The sequence below is a fragment of the Sinocyclocheilus anshuiensis genome, unplaced genomic scaffold, assembly GCF_001515605.1.
Source record: "Sinocyclocheilus anshuiensis isolate Anshui unplaced genomic scaffold, SAMN03320099.WGS_v1.1 scaffold1241, whole genome shotgun sequence".
In the NCBI taxonomy this organism is placed as follows: domain Eukaryota; kingdom Metazoa; phylum Chordata; class Actinopteri; order Cypriniformes; family Cyprinidae; genus Sinocyclocheilus; species Sinocyclocheilus anshuiensis.
The window spans coordinates 36,856-55,469 of record NW_015549644.1 but is presented as its reverse complement, the minus strand read 5'-3'; the positions used below and the strand labels follow the sequence as shown (position 1 = coordinate 55,469).

The window sequence follows — 18,614 nt, the reverse complement described above, 5'->3', positions numbered from 1 at the left end:
TATCACGGCCAGCTAGAAAAGTCATGAAGGGCCTTGAAAGTCAAAAAGATTGAGAACCACTGCTTTAAATGTCTGTGTCTGATCTAAGATGCAAAAGCCATTGTGCTGCTGCAATACTAACCATAAATATAGTGAGTCAACTCATACATCAGCTAAAATTACCCACAATTATTTAATATTTCATAACAAGAAGTTCCAATGTGATTCAAGCTGAGCTCTCAGCAGGCAGTTGAGTGCTCATCTTACTATTCTCTTCAACCCTAGAGAAGTGCCTTCAGTCACATCTTGAGAGTAGACCTCCATTGAAACTTAAAGGCTCAGCATGGGGGAGGTTGTCATGGCAACAATGCAAAATGGTAATGACTGGGAGGGGAAGATTGTACCCTGTAATTCTGCTATCATGCAATGACATCATTTTTCAACTCGAAATTAGCTGAATCCATCGACTTATTTTGCTAGTAAATTCTGTTCAAGACACAATCATGATGATATGTAAATGTGGACAAAATTTCATTTTGTACAGGCTTATTGCAATATAGGAATATTATTTTTAACCATACAGCTGCCTTTCAGATAATTGCTGTTCACCCACCTTCCCAAACATCTACTAAAAACATATTATCACCTCAGGGCTGCAGTATACGGTTGGGTTTAGAATAAACCCGACTGCTTAAACAAGATTAGCAGGAGGCAATTAGTGTAATCGATTAAAGCGGCGCTTACAGGATGTGAGTGAGAGATGATCATTGTGTCAAACCATCAACACATTTGCCATAGATTATCTACTACAGGGAGAAATCCACATAGATGCGGCAATCATGTTGAAGCAGAAGGTGATGATGGTAATGATGCCCCCAAGGGTGTGTTTCACACTTTGCCTGTCACCTCGTATCACGAACACTCAACCTTTACTTCCAGACATAAGCTCCCCCTATGAAGCTGTGCTGAACAAAGGTGTTGCTATCAGAACTGGATTTACTTTCTGACTTTTATGCAAACTGTAAAAAACAGTAATTAGAGGGGGGGGGAGAAAATACCTTTCTACTTCTGTGAGCTTCTCTTTTTTGCTCATAAAATAAAAACTATGAAAAGAAGAAAATAAGAAACGATATTATATACTGTAACATACATAATACTATACTGTCGTTCAAAGTTTGGGATCAGTAAGAATTTAAAAATTTTTTAAAGAAGTCTCTCATGCTCATCAAGGCTTAATTTATTTGATCAAAAATACATAAAAACAGTAATATTGTGAAATATTACTGCAATTTAAAATAATGGTTTTCTATTTGAATATGCTTTAAAATACGATTTATTTCTATGATGCAAAGATGACTTTACTCTAGTCTTCAGTGTCACGTGATCCTACAGAAATCATTTTAATATGCTGATTTATTATCAATGTTGAAAACGGTTGTGCTGCTTAATATATATAAATATATATACAGTACATATATATATTTATAGAACCTGTGATACTTTTTTCAGGATTCTTTAATGAATATAAAGTTAAAAAGAACAGTATTTATTTAAAATAGAAATATTTTCTAACAATACGAGTCTTTACTATCACTTTTTATCTATTTAACACATCCTTGCTGAATAAAAGTATTAATTTCTTTCCAAAAAAAAGAAAACAAAATTTTGACTCCTAACTTTTGAATGGTAGTGTACAGGATATTGTAATAAAATATTTTCAAATTATATATGCCTTTATTGTCACTTTTGATCAAAGTAATTCATCTTTGCTGAATAAAAGTATTATTTTCTTAATAAATAAATAAATAAACAAACAAACAACACTATATATACATAAAATGTTGTCACATGTGGTAATTAAAGTTTGATCTCACCTGGAGCACTTGATGAGACTGGTGTCCAATGGTAAGGTTTTGGTTCAAACTATCCATGACCAGCGTGTTTTCACATACTCGCTCCGGGACATGAGGATCCTGCCAGAGGCAAGAACAGTGTTGAAACAACCTTGCAAATCTTATACAATTAATCACGTTTATAATATCTTTTACTCAGTTTTGTTAGTAAATTCTTATTCCTATAACAGCACGAACATTCTGCAATATAACTTTATTTGTGTTACATGGCATGATTTGGACAGACTTGAGGGTGAGTAAATGATGACGGTTTTAATTTTGTGGCAGAACTATCTATTTGTAGGGCCACGGTACATACTTGCATACGTGTATATATTCTCTCTAACTGGTGTCTTGTAGTGTAGACGACTGCTAAGCCAGTCAAGTACACACAATAGTGTGAGTGGGAGAAATGCAGCCTCCGGCATTCCCCGTCTGCATCCTCAGCTGACTCACTGCCCTGATGAATAGAGTCTGCACTCACACAAATGGCATTTGCAAACAGATAATGCTGATTTACCACCTTGGCCCAACTCACACTGACTTCTCACTGGCCGCAAGCTGCCTTTTCCTCTGAGACCTGACACATACGCACACACACACACACACACACACACACACACACAAAAATATGTAATATTAAAAGGTAGATAAAAGAATTATAATTTAAACCAAAGTAACGTGAGCATGTAATCTGATCTATAAACTGTAACATCTGTGTACATGCTGTTCGCAAAAACAGGAAATCTCTGAATTATTCAACTTTGTGCATGGACTGAGATCAGTGCCTGTCTTTTACAAGCCTTCTTTGCAGAGTATTTCACTTCAAAGGACTCGCTGGAAGTATCCATTACCTGCTAACCTCTGAGCTCTGGACATCAGTACACACACACACACACACACACACACACACACACACACACAGACCTTCCTGCCCTGACATTCCTGTGCTCTTACTCAACATGCTGTCTACGAGTTCAACCACAGCACAATATACAATCACTCCAATGGTTCAATTTGTACATTTACCTGTTGGCTAGTCACAAAGAATTCTGTTATGTACACTCATAAAAACAAAGGTTATTTATTGGCATTGAATTCCATGCAGAGTCTTTAACATCCACAGCACCGTTCCATTGCACAGAAAAAATGAATTCAATGAAACCCAAACCTATAATAGCATAATCTGATGTAATTATTGTAATTACTCTGTGAGATTCAATGATAGCACCTTTTTATAGAGATTGGAGAAGAAGGTTGAAGAATTTAAATTGCTTGACACTGAATCAAATTTTACACAAATCGAACCTTTTAATACTTGAAACCACTTCACCTGAACAAAATGACCCTTGTATAATGCAAAAACGGGATCTACAAAGTATTGCTTGCACATTAAATTCTGATTTGATTTTAAAAATTTAGCAACCAGCAGAGAGAGCATGTATCCATCAAAAAATAAAAAAAATGAGATAAGTAATAACCGGCTTGCTGTTTAAAATGTGAAATAGGAAATAGATTATACACATTTACCTTATTCCAGTTGTCCAACAAAAACAACGCCTCCATTTCTGAGCATACTGCTATATCAAAGTCCCTGATGTCTTAGGAAATGTAACTAGGCAATGTTCCGCCTCTCTAGTCCCTCTACATCTTCATTTAGAAGATACATGTTCCTATTCAAAACAGCACGGACCTGCCTGTACATGCTGCTTTGAGCTAAATCCCACATTCCTGCCTGTCGGCTACAGCCCTGATCACAGATGTTAGTTCGCTGGTCAATAAAAAAATTGATCTCCATAAAAGAAAAAAGAATTACAGTGAAGAGAGGAAGTTTAAGAAGTTGAAGCAAACACAAGAGAGTAATAATGGAAGTATATGTACAGTAGGTCATCTGGGAAATATACAAAAACTGACTGAAAGGCAGACAGACAGAAGATCTGACAGATTGAGATTGGGTTTGATCACAATCCAAAACTCTGTTATTGCCACATGCCTCTTAGCTCATCAAAGCCGATTTGCACGATATAAGGGGCAATGAGTCACATTTCCCTACTAGTGTCTTTATACAGAGTTTGATTCTGTTCCAAGTGCACACGCTCACACATTATCATACCCACCAATGTGAAGGACAGCACATTTTTCCAGAATGCAGCATAAAGGCTGTTATTGTCTCTCTTCAGCGTGCTCAAATGGGAGAGACGCTCTCTGTGGATGCTGCACCTTGCCTGAAGAGTACTATGGAAAAAGATGAAGAGATGTGGTCGAGTGAACGCATGTAGGTCTGGTTCGTTGCTCAGTGACCCCAAACTAGCTCACATGCAATTAAGTGAAGAGACGAATCATATGTTCAGAGCCACACCTCTAAAATTATTTTCCTAAATGATGCATAAGTGTATGTATTCTGTATGTGTATGTCTGTTTTCCAGGGGAAAAAAATAAAACATCCTTAAAAATCAGTTTACCTGAGAAGCAAAATTGCATAAGACTCGTTTTATACAGAGAATATATCTTGAATAATCTTGAATATTATATAGTTTCTAATTTGTATTACTATTATCATCATCATCATCATCATCATCATTACCATCATCATCAAATTTATTGAGATTTATGCTTAAAACAAATTTTTTTTTAAATCAATGGGGTAAAAAAAACTAAATTCAATATATAGTAATTCAAAAAAGTTATTTTGTTATCATATATCATATCATATCATATCATAGTTTCTGCCTCAATTATTATTATTATTATTATTATTATATATCCTCATCAGATTTAATTAGGTTAAGCCATAAAACAATGTTTTAAATGTCAGTAGGGTAATAAAAATTAACTTAGTTCAAAATATATATAAAAAAAAAAAGTTTCCAAGTAAATTTATCTTGTTTAAAGAATGTCTAGAATTTTTTCTTGGTAAACAAGATAAACACACTGATTAAGATTTTTTTTTTTCTTCAGTAGAAGTGTTCTTTCAAACTTTTCAGGCCCTGATGCTTGCATTCATAATGCTTAAGTGTCAAGTTTAGAGAAGAGATATTGGATCGTTCTGAAAGACGGATGACACAACATTCAGCTTTTCTAAATGACAGCACTGTGGGCTGGAAGGAGGCCATGGATTAATGGTAGATACATGTCTGAATGGAAAGACATGATGGTGGTTTTTGGAATGTAGATGCTCCACCACATGCGATCCACTCTCTCATATTGCTGAGGTTCATTTAAAGGATTTTCCTTCAAGATAATATTGCGTATGCCGAGGAAATGCTGAAGGAGAAGAAATTTGTAATTGGTTTATAAAAGAGTGAAGAAATGTGGTACAAGACACTCGAAGTGAGTCCTAGCTGTTGAAGTGTAATAACAGCTTTCTAGTTCCTGCCTTGAGGCGCAGTGGATTATTCATCAGTGGAATTTCAGCTGAGCTTGAAAGTACAGGGACAGAGATGGAGAGAGAGATTATGAGCTTTTTCAATAGTGTGTTATCTTCTGCAAGCTGCCTGCTCAGAGACCTCCACCTGGTGGTGAAGCACTGCTCTAAAACTGTACTTCTTAAAATTGGGTCTGTTCTGATATAGGGGTATATGGACAGATGGAGAAAACAATGCTGATTGCAACATAATAACATTTAATGATATAAATATAAACGTATTAGTAAATAATAATAATAATAATAATAATAATAATTTTTATATAATTTAATTTGATTATATTTTATCAAATTATTCCAATTGTTCCAAACCTGTAAGACCTTTGTTTATATTCGGAACACAAATTAAGATATTTTTGATGAAATACGAGAGCTTTCTGACCGAGAGCTGAAATCCAAGAGCTTTTCTTTCTGACTTTATTCAACAATTTTATTTGTTATTAGTCATTATTTTTGTTTTCTACGTGCACAAAAAGTATAATACTTTTAATTTTTGGATGAACTATACCTTTAAGGTAATTTATAAGCTAGTTTGCTCCAAAAGAATGACAAAATTTGCAGAAATAAACAATAAAAACTTACAAGATATAAACATTCAAAACTTACATTTTCTCACTTATTGGTTATTTTAAAAAGGGGAGGAGCTGCTCTATATGTCCCGCCTTGTCTTCCTGTTCAACAGTTTGCTGTCATTGAACTTGTTTCCACGACATGTGATCACAATGCCTAAGGCCTCTTCATATCCAAAGATGTCCAAACTTCAGAGGACGTTATTGAAGAAAACAACACACATGCTGAAGATCAGTGCGTGCACCAGGCCGCGTATTTGCTGCAGCATACAGACACATAGGCCTATCTAGACAGGAAATTGAGGGGCAGATGATAAAATACTGCCATTTCTGTGAGTGTATGATTATGGCCACAGACAAACACATGGATGACTAAATACCTTCTTCCATTTTTAGACCTGGCGACAAAAATGTTGCAAAGTAGAGGAATGTGAAAATGAACTGGGCTCCTGAACGTGACTTAAAATAGCAATGAGTTGGTAGAAATTCTACTACCAAGTATAATTATGTAACATTGATTCTCAAGAGGTCTAAACATGGCCATTGAATAAAAAAGCAAACTTGATGAACCTTGCTATTTATAGATCCTATCCTATCCCATGTCTACAGGCTATGGACCTAATAAAATGCTAACCAGAACTTTGTTTTTAGCTTCAAAGCTAATCTTTCTAATACACTTACTTAGTATTGTGGGATGCTTTTAAGTGCTGTGCAAAACCTCTGGTATGCTGGTTTCTCCATCACTCATTGTTTTAAGAATACCAGAGGCTTGGTTACAAGCTAATAACCGGCAGACCACCTGCACAGTGAAGACACATGGGCAAAGGTCACCAGAACACCATCAAAGGCTCTTGTGTGCATGCTCATGTCAACGTCAGTGAAATATATAACCCTGAGATAAGAATCCAAGAGCAAAAAAGAGTCTATTGTTGACAACCAGCCAGAGGAGCTGGGGTTATACAGGCCTACACTGGAGAAAAATTCAGCTGAAGATGACAGTTGTGTTGTGGAACATGGTAGCTGGTTTCTAGCGGGTCTAAGATGGTCATTAGCTAGTTGTTAACAGGTTGACCATTGACCATGTTCAAAAAATACAGCTTGACCACTTAAGTTGGTCAAAGCTGAAGAAACCAGCTATCATGTTCCAAAACAGTGGATTCCCAGCAGGGTCAATATTAGCATAATACAAGCCTTTTTAAAGCTATCATCATCTAAACATATAGTAGCACTTCTAATCATAACAACATCAATGATAGTTTAGTCATCAACAATATAAGTGGGCACTGGGGAGATCACTCTAGAAGACATCCCCTAAACAGTAGAGAGGAAACATGACAAACAAACAGGATGGCAGGAGAGGAGTCCACTGCTGACTGTTGAGTCTATATGTAGACTTCCTATCGGACAGAGAGTTTCCTGTGGGACGAGGCAGAATGCCTTGCACTCTCCATTTCTCCTCACAGAGACCAAGTGTCAAACAATTTCAAAGGAACCTAATAAATAGTTGTTGTTTTTTAAAGATTGTAAGTTCATAGACCAAATGGAATTGCAAAAATAATGATCGTTCCAAACAGGTTTTTATCAAACACTCTGCCCTGTTTTCCACTAGTCAAACAAACCAATTTTTAAAACATTTTAAACTCATTCCACAGAAGTATGCAGATTTTCCCTCAAACCAGAAAAGAACATTTTAAATAAATAAACAAACAATTTCTGGGCCTACTCATAACTCTACATATAAAAAGTGCAATAATTTCAAAGCCTTTTCTACAAGATTGCCAGTTTCTGTTGCAAAAATAAATAAATAAAAAGGTTGCCAATATTTAGAGGTTTAAAGTAAGAAATAGTCGCACTGTAAGATAAAGAGGCAAATATTTAATATACAGCCATAACAGTCAATGTTATGAGAAGTCTTAATTGCAAGATTCAAAGTCACAGTGTGAGATATGTCACAATTGTTAGATATATAATCAAAATTATGAGAAATAAAGCCTCAGTTGTGAGCAACAAAGTCATAATTGCAAGATTAAAACCAACTTTATCCATATATGTAACGGAGCCGACGAGATGAGAGACGTGCGGATCCATTTACAGGCTTTTATTAAACAGAGACGTGGTCATAACAGGCATGGGTCAAACAGTGGCAAACAGGTACATTTCAGGCAAGAAAAAAAGTGTATTCCTAGGGCAAGCGTGGGTCTACGATCGGCGAACAATATCCAGAGGGCTTGACACGAGGGGTAATCCAATAACAGGCGCAATTGTCCAGGAAAGGTGCAAACACAGTCCGAAACAGCAGGCAAAGGGTTAATCCAAGATACACAGGCAGAAGATCAGGAAACAGACAACAAGGCAACACGACTAGACTAGACTAGACTAGACTAGACTACACCTGGAAACTTGGAATGGCTCCGTAATGTAGCTAGCTAAACAATACTCGGCGGTTTGAGAAGGATCTGAGTGGGTGTAATATAGTGTGTGTGTGATTGGTTACAGCTGTGTGCAATCAGTGCAATGGATGATGGGAAATGTAGTCCGTGGTGACGTGTAACAGTCTGTTTAGTGAGAGAGTCAATATGATGGACGAGTGACCTCTGGTGGCGATCGGACGGAAGTCCATGGACAGGATTCGTAACAATATAGGATTTAAAGCCACATGTAATATATAGTCACATTATGAGATAAAACGCTGCAATTCTGAGATATGAAGTCAAAATGAAGAGAAATAATGTCTCTGTGGTGAGTAACAGTCAATTTTAACAAGTCAAAATTGCAGGGTTGAAAGCCACAGTAAAGTCGCATTGTGAGATGTACCAGTAATGCTGCAATTCTGAGATATGAAGACAAAATTAAGAGAAATAGTTGCAAAACAAAGTCACAATGTGAAATATAATGTCAAAATTATGAGAAATAAAATCTCAGTTATAAGTAACAAAGCCACAATTGCAAGATTGAAAGCCACATTACTCTATAAAGTCACGTTAAGAAATATAATGCAGTCATTCTGAGACATAAACATAATTATTTTATGCTTCCATAGGTTGAAGAGTGGGTTTTTGTGTGCATGCTGACTTTCAGGCACAAATAGTGCATCATCAGACTAATAATTTCCTGGCTTGAAGACTATTATTGAGAGTGAGTCACTCTTTCTCTGGTGCTCAATGTTGAGGGGGCTGCACAAGGCAGGGGCTCAAGTGAACAAAATATTCCAACAGGCACTTGCTCAAATGTTCCGTTGACTTTGGCTGTTTGTTTCCTAAGGACACTGGGCTCAACAGGCATTCCAGTGCAGCCAGCACAAAGAACTCTTTTCAACGTGTTTAATCCCTGTAGAGGAGTGGTGAAGGGGCCTGGCTCTCTTCTACTTAGGACCACAGGACCCAAACAGACCCAAACACCCACACAGACCAAAAAGCATGCAGAAAAAGCCCTGTTTTAACATGTGTCAAGGCGTAGGGTCAGAGTTCAAGACTTGATTCTATATTTTCATGCTCAAATAATTGCTTTACCTTTGCACAGATGTTGATTTTGATCTTGAGCGATGAAACCAGCATCTCATGGGATCATTGCACATGCTTATATCCTCTGAACAGAAGCTCCAAAACCATAGCCAGTTCTTCCAAATCTCCAATGCTTGGTCCAAAGCTTGATGCCACCAAATCCAGTTCAAAAGCTTAGTTTTGTGCTTCTATTTATTTTTTTTAAATCTTGGATGAGAAAGAGATTCACATGACTACAACATGAGGTCAGACTTCGCTCAGGTGCACCAGGCATTGGCAATGCCCTCTGTTGCCAGTGTGCGACCCTCAACGCCTTGGCAAAACTCCTCAGATCAACTCTTTAATCTCCATCCAATAATGTGAGCAACTCAAAGCCAAGAATTTCACCTCAGCTGGAGAGTGGCAGAAAGTGGCTCGCACGCAGGGTCTCAAAGCCTCAAGGCAGAAGGAGAACAACGTCAACACCTCCTTTCGCTGTGCTATTAAAAGCTGTTGTGATACAATGGGTTGCTGCCAAAGCAAGCGTCCCAGACTCACCCCTCTCCTGACTCTGGTTCCTGACTATCCACACTCCTCCAAACATCAGATGAGCTGCACAAGAAGTATGCATAGAAACTACCACATGTCTACCAAAACTGGTCTCCAGTATGTATTCCAAGTTTTTTTCCCAGAGAATAACTGAAGAAGGGCTGGGAGTAATTGGAAGGAGGTGGATGCAGAGTAAAGGAAACAGCTTCTCTTTGTCTAATGGAAATATCATCAACAACCTCCTTCCTCCAACCGTTCTTTTGTCTCAGACTGTCTCACAATATTTCAGTAAAGGCTGGAATACACTATATAACTTTTGCTCAAATTTCAGCCCCAATTTGAAGTCTGGACAAGTCAATGCTAGTCTGCAGATTTTAGGCAGCCAGAGTTGACAGATTTTGCAGAAAATCATGCCATGTATGATGGGCAAAGACCCAGATTTTAGCTTCAGACTATGAATCTGTCAAGTCGAAGAAAATCAGACATGTTTGATATTTTAAGCCAATTTTAGAACACATACACTGCATCCAAATATACCTACTTCCCTACTGTATAGTGGGTGAAAAGAGTATATGTCTAAATTCATAGCATTTATAACACAGTAGACGAAAAGTTCCCGGATGACCTACTACTTCCGCCGAGATTCCAAAGTGCACATCTGATGGACACTTTACTATCCCATGAGGCTACGGGAGAGGAGCCGTGAAGGGCAGTGAAGTGATGCAACTGAAGTCATAAGTCACATGATAATGAAAAAATGAAGTAGTGCGTCCGGCTTTCATTCATACTATGTGGAATGTACTTTTTTAACGGCCGCATAACAGACTTATTGAAATGTAATACCTACTCAGACAATATGCGATTTCAGGTGCAGTAATATTGTTTTCATTTGTCACGTGTCTCATGGAAACTCACGTTTCTTTGTGAGTTTGTTCAGAGCAACTTGAAAGTCTGGTAATGTGTGATTGTTTGAACAGTTGTTTGAAGTCCAGTTTTTCTCTGTAATCTTCTTCGGTAAGTGTGTGATGCCTAGTTTTTTCAAATCTGTTCAGATTCAGTCATGCATAGTGTATGCCAGCCGAAAGTCCTTCTTTTGCTCTTTTGGTGTAAAAGCATGAGGTAGACAGTGTGAAAAAAGGATGACATTATCACTTACCCAAATTACACAGCTTTTCCAGCCCCCACCTTTTGACCACAGCTGGAGCCATTTTTACTCAGAGTCTGACCTGACATTATGCCAGTCTGATAACAAATCCATTTCCATGAGAGCTCTTTCAAATCCCAAATGAAATTTGGCACAGGGCTGCTTAGTGCTAGCAGTGAATAAGTTGTGGGAAGTCGTGGCCTAATGGTTAGAGAGTCAGACTCGTAACCCAAAGGTTGCGGGTTTGAGTCTCGTACCGGCAGAGATTGTAGGTGGGGGGAGTGAATGTACAGCGCTCTCTCCCACCTTCAATACCACGACTGAGGTGCCCTTGAGCAAGGCACCCTGGGCGCTGCAGCAAAAATGGCTGCCCACTGCTCCGGGTGTGTGTGTTCACTGCTGTGTGTGTGCACTTTGGATGGGATAAATGCAGAGCACTAATTCTGAGTATGGGTCACATGTCACGTCACGTTGAATAAAGATGCTCTGGAAAATGTTTAAGTGTCTGGAGGATATCTTACAGAGACAGGAAGAGCCAGAGCAAGAGGTGGGAAAGTTTAGCTTGTGAAGTGCAGTTGTTGCTGTGAGGACACATGCACATCCTTGTTACATTTTCGGGAAGAAAAACATTCAAAATTTACTGCATGATGCCAGGAAGTTGTTGCTAAGTACTGTAGTTGCTAGGAAGTTCTGCAAGATTTGGAGATCACATACAGTTGCTAAGATGTTCTGAAAGGTTTTAGCACATTATTATGGATTTGCTAGAGTGTTCAGAAAGCTTTTTTATCATGTTGCTATACGTATGTGGCTCCTAGGGTGTTTTGACTTTTTAGCACATTGCTATGTGGTTGCTAGGGTGTTTTGAAGAGTTTCTAGTGTGTTGCTATGCAGTTGCTAGGTTGTTTTGAGAGCTTTTTGAAAGATAGACAGTTTGAGGTAACCTAATATTCAAGTCATTAGCACAAACAGTTTTTGCGTTTCCATTGTTTTTCTATGTAAACATGCACTATATGAATATGTTTGACCGTTGCGGTTTGACATCTTGCGTTTTTTTTGCGGTGTTTCACAGCTTTCTAAAAATATGGCGCTCAAGTTAAAAGTTTAAATTAAAAAAATTAAAAAATGCATCTCTAGACCTTGCTGTTTTTTGATTCCACTAAAAAGGAGATATTTTGAAGAATGTTGGTAACTAAACAGTTGCCGGTAGCCATTGATTTTCATAGTATGGGAAAAAATTTACTATGGAAGTCAATGGCTACCGTCAACTTTTTGTTTACCAACATTCTTCAAAATATCTTCTTTCATGTTCATCAGAAGAAAGAAACTCATAGAGGTTTGGAACAACACAAGGGTGAGTAAATGATGACAGAATACTCTTCTTTTTGGGGTGAACTATCCCTTAAAGTTAGTAGTTGAAAGCAAACCCCTAACTGTAAGAATGAGCAATAGCAAATGTTACGCTTGCCTTAGCAAACACTGCTAATGAATGTATTCTACTTCCAAACAAATCAATTCCAACCGCATTCTGAAAGGTCCCAGTGAAACACGCAGTCATTGGCAGGGCCTGTGATTTCAGCCCATTCTCATTTTTTTGGAAACAAAGATGACCTGGACAACAGAGGCTTGATTATCAAAACCAAAACCAGTGGAGCATTTTTCACTCACCACTGACCCTCCAAAGTTCTCCAAAGTGATCATGGAAAGGCCCCGCACTCCCCCTCTGCTTGTTTCTCTGTACTTGCTCAATGGACTGCACTATTTTATGGTGGGAGATCAGGAGGAGAGAGAGCAACTAACGTGGCACTTACAGTGTGGTGCCTCTGGTCTCTTTCTATCTGTCCTCCTTTAAGTAAACGAAAGGTGAGGCACAGACCTTGTCACCTTCTTGTTTTCTCATGATTTCTGTCGTTTCCCGAGGCCCGTGGCTGTAGTCTGAGATTCTCACAATGCTGCTTAATGTTGTGTCCTGAGCTCTGATAAAATAAGGACAAAGCTCATTCCTGTTGCCTGCATTTGGCAGTGAGAAATTTTCAGGAACTCGTACCATATCTGCAAAGCAAAACATCATTTCACAAAAACTGATAGTCTAATGTTTTTTTTTTTTTTTAAACAGCTATGGTTTCTAAAAATAACAGTCTATGTTTGAATCACAGCTGATTTGACTGGACCAGAGTTTTGGATCAGAATCTCACAAATCCTGCCAAGAACATTTCCAGGTCATTTCACCTCCTAATGAGTAATTAAATATCGTATAAATAAAACAAAGCCTATTTTAAGATTTTGATTATGACATTACTTTCAGGACAATTATACCAATTTCCCCTGAAATTCCAGTCACAAAATTGCAAAACAAACCAAATATTCTAATTATTTTTTTCTTTTCTTTTTGTAGTATTCTAATTACTATAATGCATAATATATGTATAATTATATATATACAATATATATAATTTAAATCAAGAATATTTATATATCATGGTAGTATTTGTTGTACTGTCTTTAGAAACTTATATTTAAATAAAAAAATCACTCTATTACAGTATTTCTTATTGCAATACATGTAAAAAATAAATAAATAAAGTATTATAAATGCATAAATGAGGATTACATTAAAATCTCCACTAAGAATAATGAAAATGACAAAAAAGTTGAAAATGAAAACATTCGGATGAATAACAATAATAACAATTTGATGAGAATTTGCATAATTGCTATAATGCAAATAAAACCCTAAATATTTAGTTTTTTTCTCCATAATAACATTTTTATAATAGGATATATCTTTTTATAATGTATAACTTCAAAATGTAAGCTTTTTTTATTTATAATTTATTTATTTTTCCTTTGATTGTGATGAAATTGGACTTGGGATATATTATTGACAGGTTTCATGAGATTCAAACATTTTTAGTATCTTGAAAAAAAAAGTAGACTGTGTGACAATAACAGACAACAATCGAAGTTCAACATTTTTTTTTCAAAAAAGCGAAGTTTTCCTATAAGCCATACAGGAGACCTTACCTGTGCAAACTTTCTGGCAGCCTATGAAACAAGACCCTCTGTAAGCAAACACATGGCTCCTCATGGAGAAGACATTATGAAGATGGATAGAGTCTTGAGGATGGTAGCAAGATGCTGTGAGATTCTTGCTGGCACACGTTCGAAGCCAACCATCACAGACAAAAAGCAGATTCTCCTGCCCAGCACAGGACAAAAGTCGTCTCACTCTGTGACTGTCTCTCTCCCCCTCTCACTCATTTTTGCCTTCCTGTTCTGTCAACCACTCCTAGTCTGACACAAGGCATTCATTCTTTCAGTCAAAGAACTCCTCACTTGTTCACTAACCTTGCAGAGACCCCTGCTGCAAAAATAAGTCAATTTCAGGAAAGGCTGAAACTCACTTTTCTGCAGAAGGTGCACAAAAGACACTGGCATCCACAATGCTGTTCCTCTCTTTGAGTGTTTCTTGGGAAGGTGCCAGAGCACTGGAGACCTGAGGTCAGTCCGGCTTTTGTCACTGTTTGTATAGTCCTGTGCCAGTCCTGACTCTTACTGGCACCACACCAAAATAATAATAATAATAAAAAAATATAAAAAGCTGCTCTTGTATGATCAAGAGCTTCTCTCCAATGAGACACACTAGTCGTCTTCCAGCTGATCAAAAACAACAACCACAAATGTAAGCTTATAAAAAGACACTTGTGAAGATGCGTTTGCTGAGGAGATATAGTTCGTAGAGTATCAGACAGTATATGACAGTACAAAATGTATTTCAGACAAACTCGTTGTAATTGTAGACCAAGTATAATAAGCTAAAAAATATATTTATACTTGGAAAAATTACTTGATTATTTGCTTATGTTTGATATGAACAACAGGAAAACTGAACAAGAGATCAACTGTAAACGCAGAAAAGTATCTTTAAGAGATTCGCGTGCTTATGGAGTATCTGTGTGACTCAGTTCGGGCAATTTTCCCTTGAGACTGCAGTCAGGACTAATGAAATAATATGCTACAGATGCCCCTGGATGACTGAACAATTCAAAATACACATTTTCACAATCCGTGTCAGCGTATACAATCCTGTATGATGAGGCAACGGTGCCCTCTAGTGACTGATCAACACCTCATTAAACACAACATCACAAGATGGACCAGGTAAGCAGGGCCGTGCACAGACCTTTCGAGGGGCATGTGCTGAAACAGAAAAAGGGCACCCCCCCACAAATGTGCATTTTGTCCGTCATTAAAACGGCGGCGTTACGTTTTCATCACCAGGTGTTTGTTGTAGCTATATGGGCGCGGCGCTCAGTTTCAAATACATAAATTATGAGCCTTTATAGACATAGTGTTTCTTGCGTAAAGAAAACGCTGTACTTATTCAAACAACAAGATCTTTATTTACCCTTGCAGACCTAGTTCAGCTGCTGTGGAACTTCAGTTCATTCAGTCAAGATAGAGGGGGTGGAGTTATGAGGTTTACTGACAGTTTGAGCGGATCCAACAAGATTTAGTCACAAGATGTTTTTAATACCTTTCATTAGCTAAATATTTGTAAAGCAGACAGACAGATGTAAAGGGTGACCAATATCATTGATTTATTGAAGGAAAAAAAAACACCATCACCAAAAAAAGGGCACTTCGGTGTGTAAGGGCAAAAAGGGCATGTGCTCTGCACAGGTTGAGCCCTACCTGTGCACGTGCCTGCAGGTAAGCAACCCTTATCTCAGATTCATAGTGTTGTCTCAATGCAAGTAATCTAGAAAGCAACATAATTATCCTGAACTTTAAAATAAAGCTGAGCTGGCCAGCTATTTACTCTTCCCTTTTTCCTAATATAACACATAAGTGTGAAATAAACCTGTGGCAGAAGCACTCAACTCTTAGGCCAGTAAGACTGCTGTTTGTTCTGTTTCTTCCTAAGGAAATTCCTCATGTTCACTCAGAATGCATCTCATTTCCGCCTGTGTGTCTCACAGGTTAAAAGTCCAGCTCAAAGGCTTGTCACCATAGTGGGGGCAAGCAAGGCAGCTGGAGGTCCTATGACAGGTGCGGAAGACTTTAACTCTCGCTCTCACTTTTACTGCGGGAAAATGTCCCTGTGATGGCCTCTGGAAGAATGGAATTATATTGTCAGCACCTTAAGGCCCGAAAACCTGTAAACCAACTTCTGGCATTTGTTGTACGTTCAGCATGCAGAAAACACATACACTGTTTTCACTATTGTGAATAGACAGACAGACAGACAGACATACAGACAGACAGACAGACAGACAGACAGACAGACAGACAGACAGACAGATAGATAGATAGATAGATAGATAGATAGATAGATAGATGAATAAAGGTTCCTAAGATATTTTAGTTATACTTATGACAAAAAGTTGAAATTATGACAATGACATAAAAAGTAGAAATTAGATACTGTCATAATTATGACACTAAGTCATTATTGAGATAAAAAGCTAAAATTGTAACATAAAAAGTAAATTATACAAAACAAACAAAAAAATTGATAAAAGTTAGATTGACAAATTGTGATTATGAAAAACAATACTTGTTTTATTTGCCTGTTCTGATAATGCAAAAAAAGTTAAGTATAACATTTTAACTAACTATACTATAAACTAAAATATACAATTAATTTAAATATAATTTTATACTTTTTTTATACATCAGAACTGGCAAATCACTCCATTCTGTCTGAAACTTCAGATACACATTTAAAGACGACACAAATCTAAGAAACCAAACACAGAAAACAGAAACCATGAATTCCGATTCACACATCACATCATACACAAACCCAAAAGCATGAAATCATACAAAACCCCACATGTCCAGTTATTGATATCACCATTAGGGTTTGTGGCTCGGTTTCAGAAATAAAATGGAACTAACCTGAAATCGGACCTTCTTGAGTATCATATTAGAATCCAGATTCCAGACGCTTTGCTGCTGTATCTTGGTATCCCGAACGTTCAGCATGTCGTACTCCTCATTAGCCAACCTGAACGAATGGCCTATTTCATACTGAGATACAGAGCAATACATGCCACTGACCTCCAGCAAACTCACAAATCATTAACTCCAAAAACGTAATCCTTCGTAAATAATTCAAATGTTTTTAATGAATCTGACTGATCCTAAAATCCCATGTGACCATGTAAGTTCCTAGCCCATGCTAGTCCCTCTGCCCCCTCACTCTTTCATGTGACCCTTTAACAAAGCCTAGCTCAGTACTTATCGGTTTGTTCATTCATCCGAAAGAAAGACCCGCCCTCTTTTATGACCGGGATAGTGGTCATTAACACACCTCCTCTTTTACCTCAACCCCAAACAGGGATACACCCCCTCTCCTGCTCTCAAGGGAACCATATGGTCACCAAACGATTTGGCTGGGACAGTGTGAGAACTATGGTTCATCTGACGCTCTCATGTGTTATGAGCAACCTTTACTTTCTCTCCTTTACAATCACTGGCCACGCATCACTCCCTCCAGACTTCACCTCATTATTCCTCCATTGCGAGCGATCAGATAGGAAATTATTTTACCAAATGAAAAGAAATACACCACAGAGTGCTTTGAGAGACATAAAACTAGCACAGCTATGAAGATATAATTTAGCATCATTATACATAACCAATCATAATCAAGTATTCCAAAGAGCCATGTCATAGCAGATGTAAATGATCTCACTCATAGTAATTGTATGAGACAAGGTGCCCATATCATTGTGGAAGTGATTAATTGACAGGAATCTCCTCCACTCAACCATACTTAATACATTATTAACTCCAAATACCATTGCCTCATCTCCGAGATTCCTCACATTCCTGCATAATCAAGTATTCCAAAGAGCCATGTCATAGCAGATGTAAATGATCTCACTCATAGTAATTGTATGAGACAAGGTGCCCATATCATTGTGGAAGTGATTCATTGACAGGAATCTCCTCCACTCAACCATACTTAATACATTATTAACTCCAAATACCATTGCCTCGTCTCCGAGATTCCTCACATTCCTGCAAAAATCCAGAACAATCTCCCTGTCCACTAGGCCACGGCCCAAACCAGGCCTGGGCATTGAATTTATCATTACAGATAATACCATTCTTACAGCAAAACAATGACTACAATCAACCACCTGAGAGGTTTTTAACATGTTGCTAGGGATTTCCAGGTGCTTAAACATGCCACTATTTAACAAGCTACATGATTTGAGGCACTGATTTATGATTTGATGGCATGATTTATGCTGCTGTCTTTAATACATAGAGTTAGGGATTTTAAACAACCCCCTAACTCTAGCCTGCATCACAAATACACGTATCATGCAGCTACAGTCAATTCAAAATTCTAGGCAAAACCACGTATTAAAGCAGGAAGAGCCCAGAAAATACACTTTAATTCAATTTGACTTTATTATTGATTAAAGGTATTCATAAGTATTTTACAGCAGAATGGAATGTCGTAACCCTCCCCTTGGTGTTCCGTAATCATCTTTGAGTGTGCGCTGATAAATGTATTTTTTAACGTTATGGAAATGCAAAAAAAAAAAAAAAAAAAAATAA

General features: G+C 37.6%; 1 protein-coding gene across 1 annotated transcript in view; it reads right to left on the bottom strand.

Annotated features, from left to right (window-relative positions):
- The window catches only part of LOC107659918 (pleckstrin homology-like domain family B member 1), a 91,510-nt gene extending 74,355 nt beyond the window's left edge, over window positions 1-17,155 (bottom strand). The window contains exons 1-2 of the mRNA XM_016449019.1: window positions 16,938-17,155; window positions 1,854-1,952 (exon numbers count right to left, since the gene is read on the bottom strand). Coding sequence (XP_016304505.1) covers window positions 1,854-1,952; window positions 16,938-17,090 — 252 coding nt within the window. The 5' untranslated portion in view covers window positions 17,091-17,155. The remainder of the gene's footprint in view (window positions 1-1,853; window positions 1,953-16,937) is intronic.
- Window positions 17,156-18,614: the final 1,459 nt, after the last annotated feature.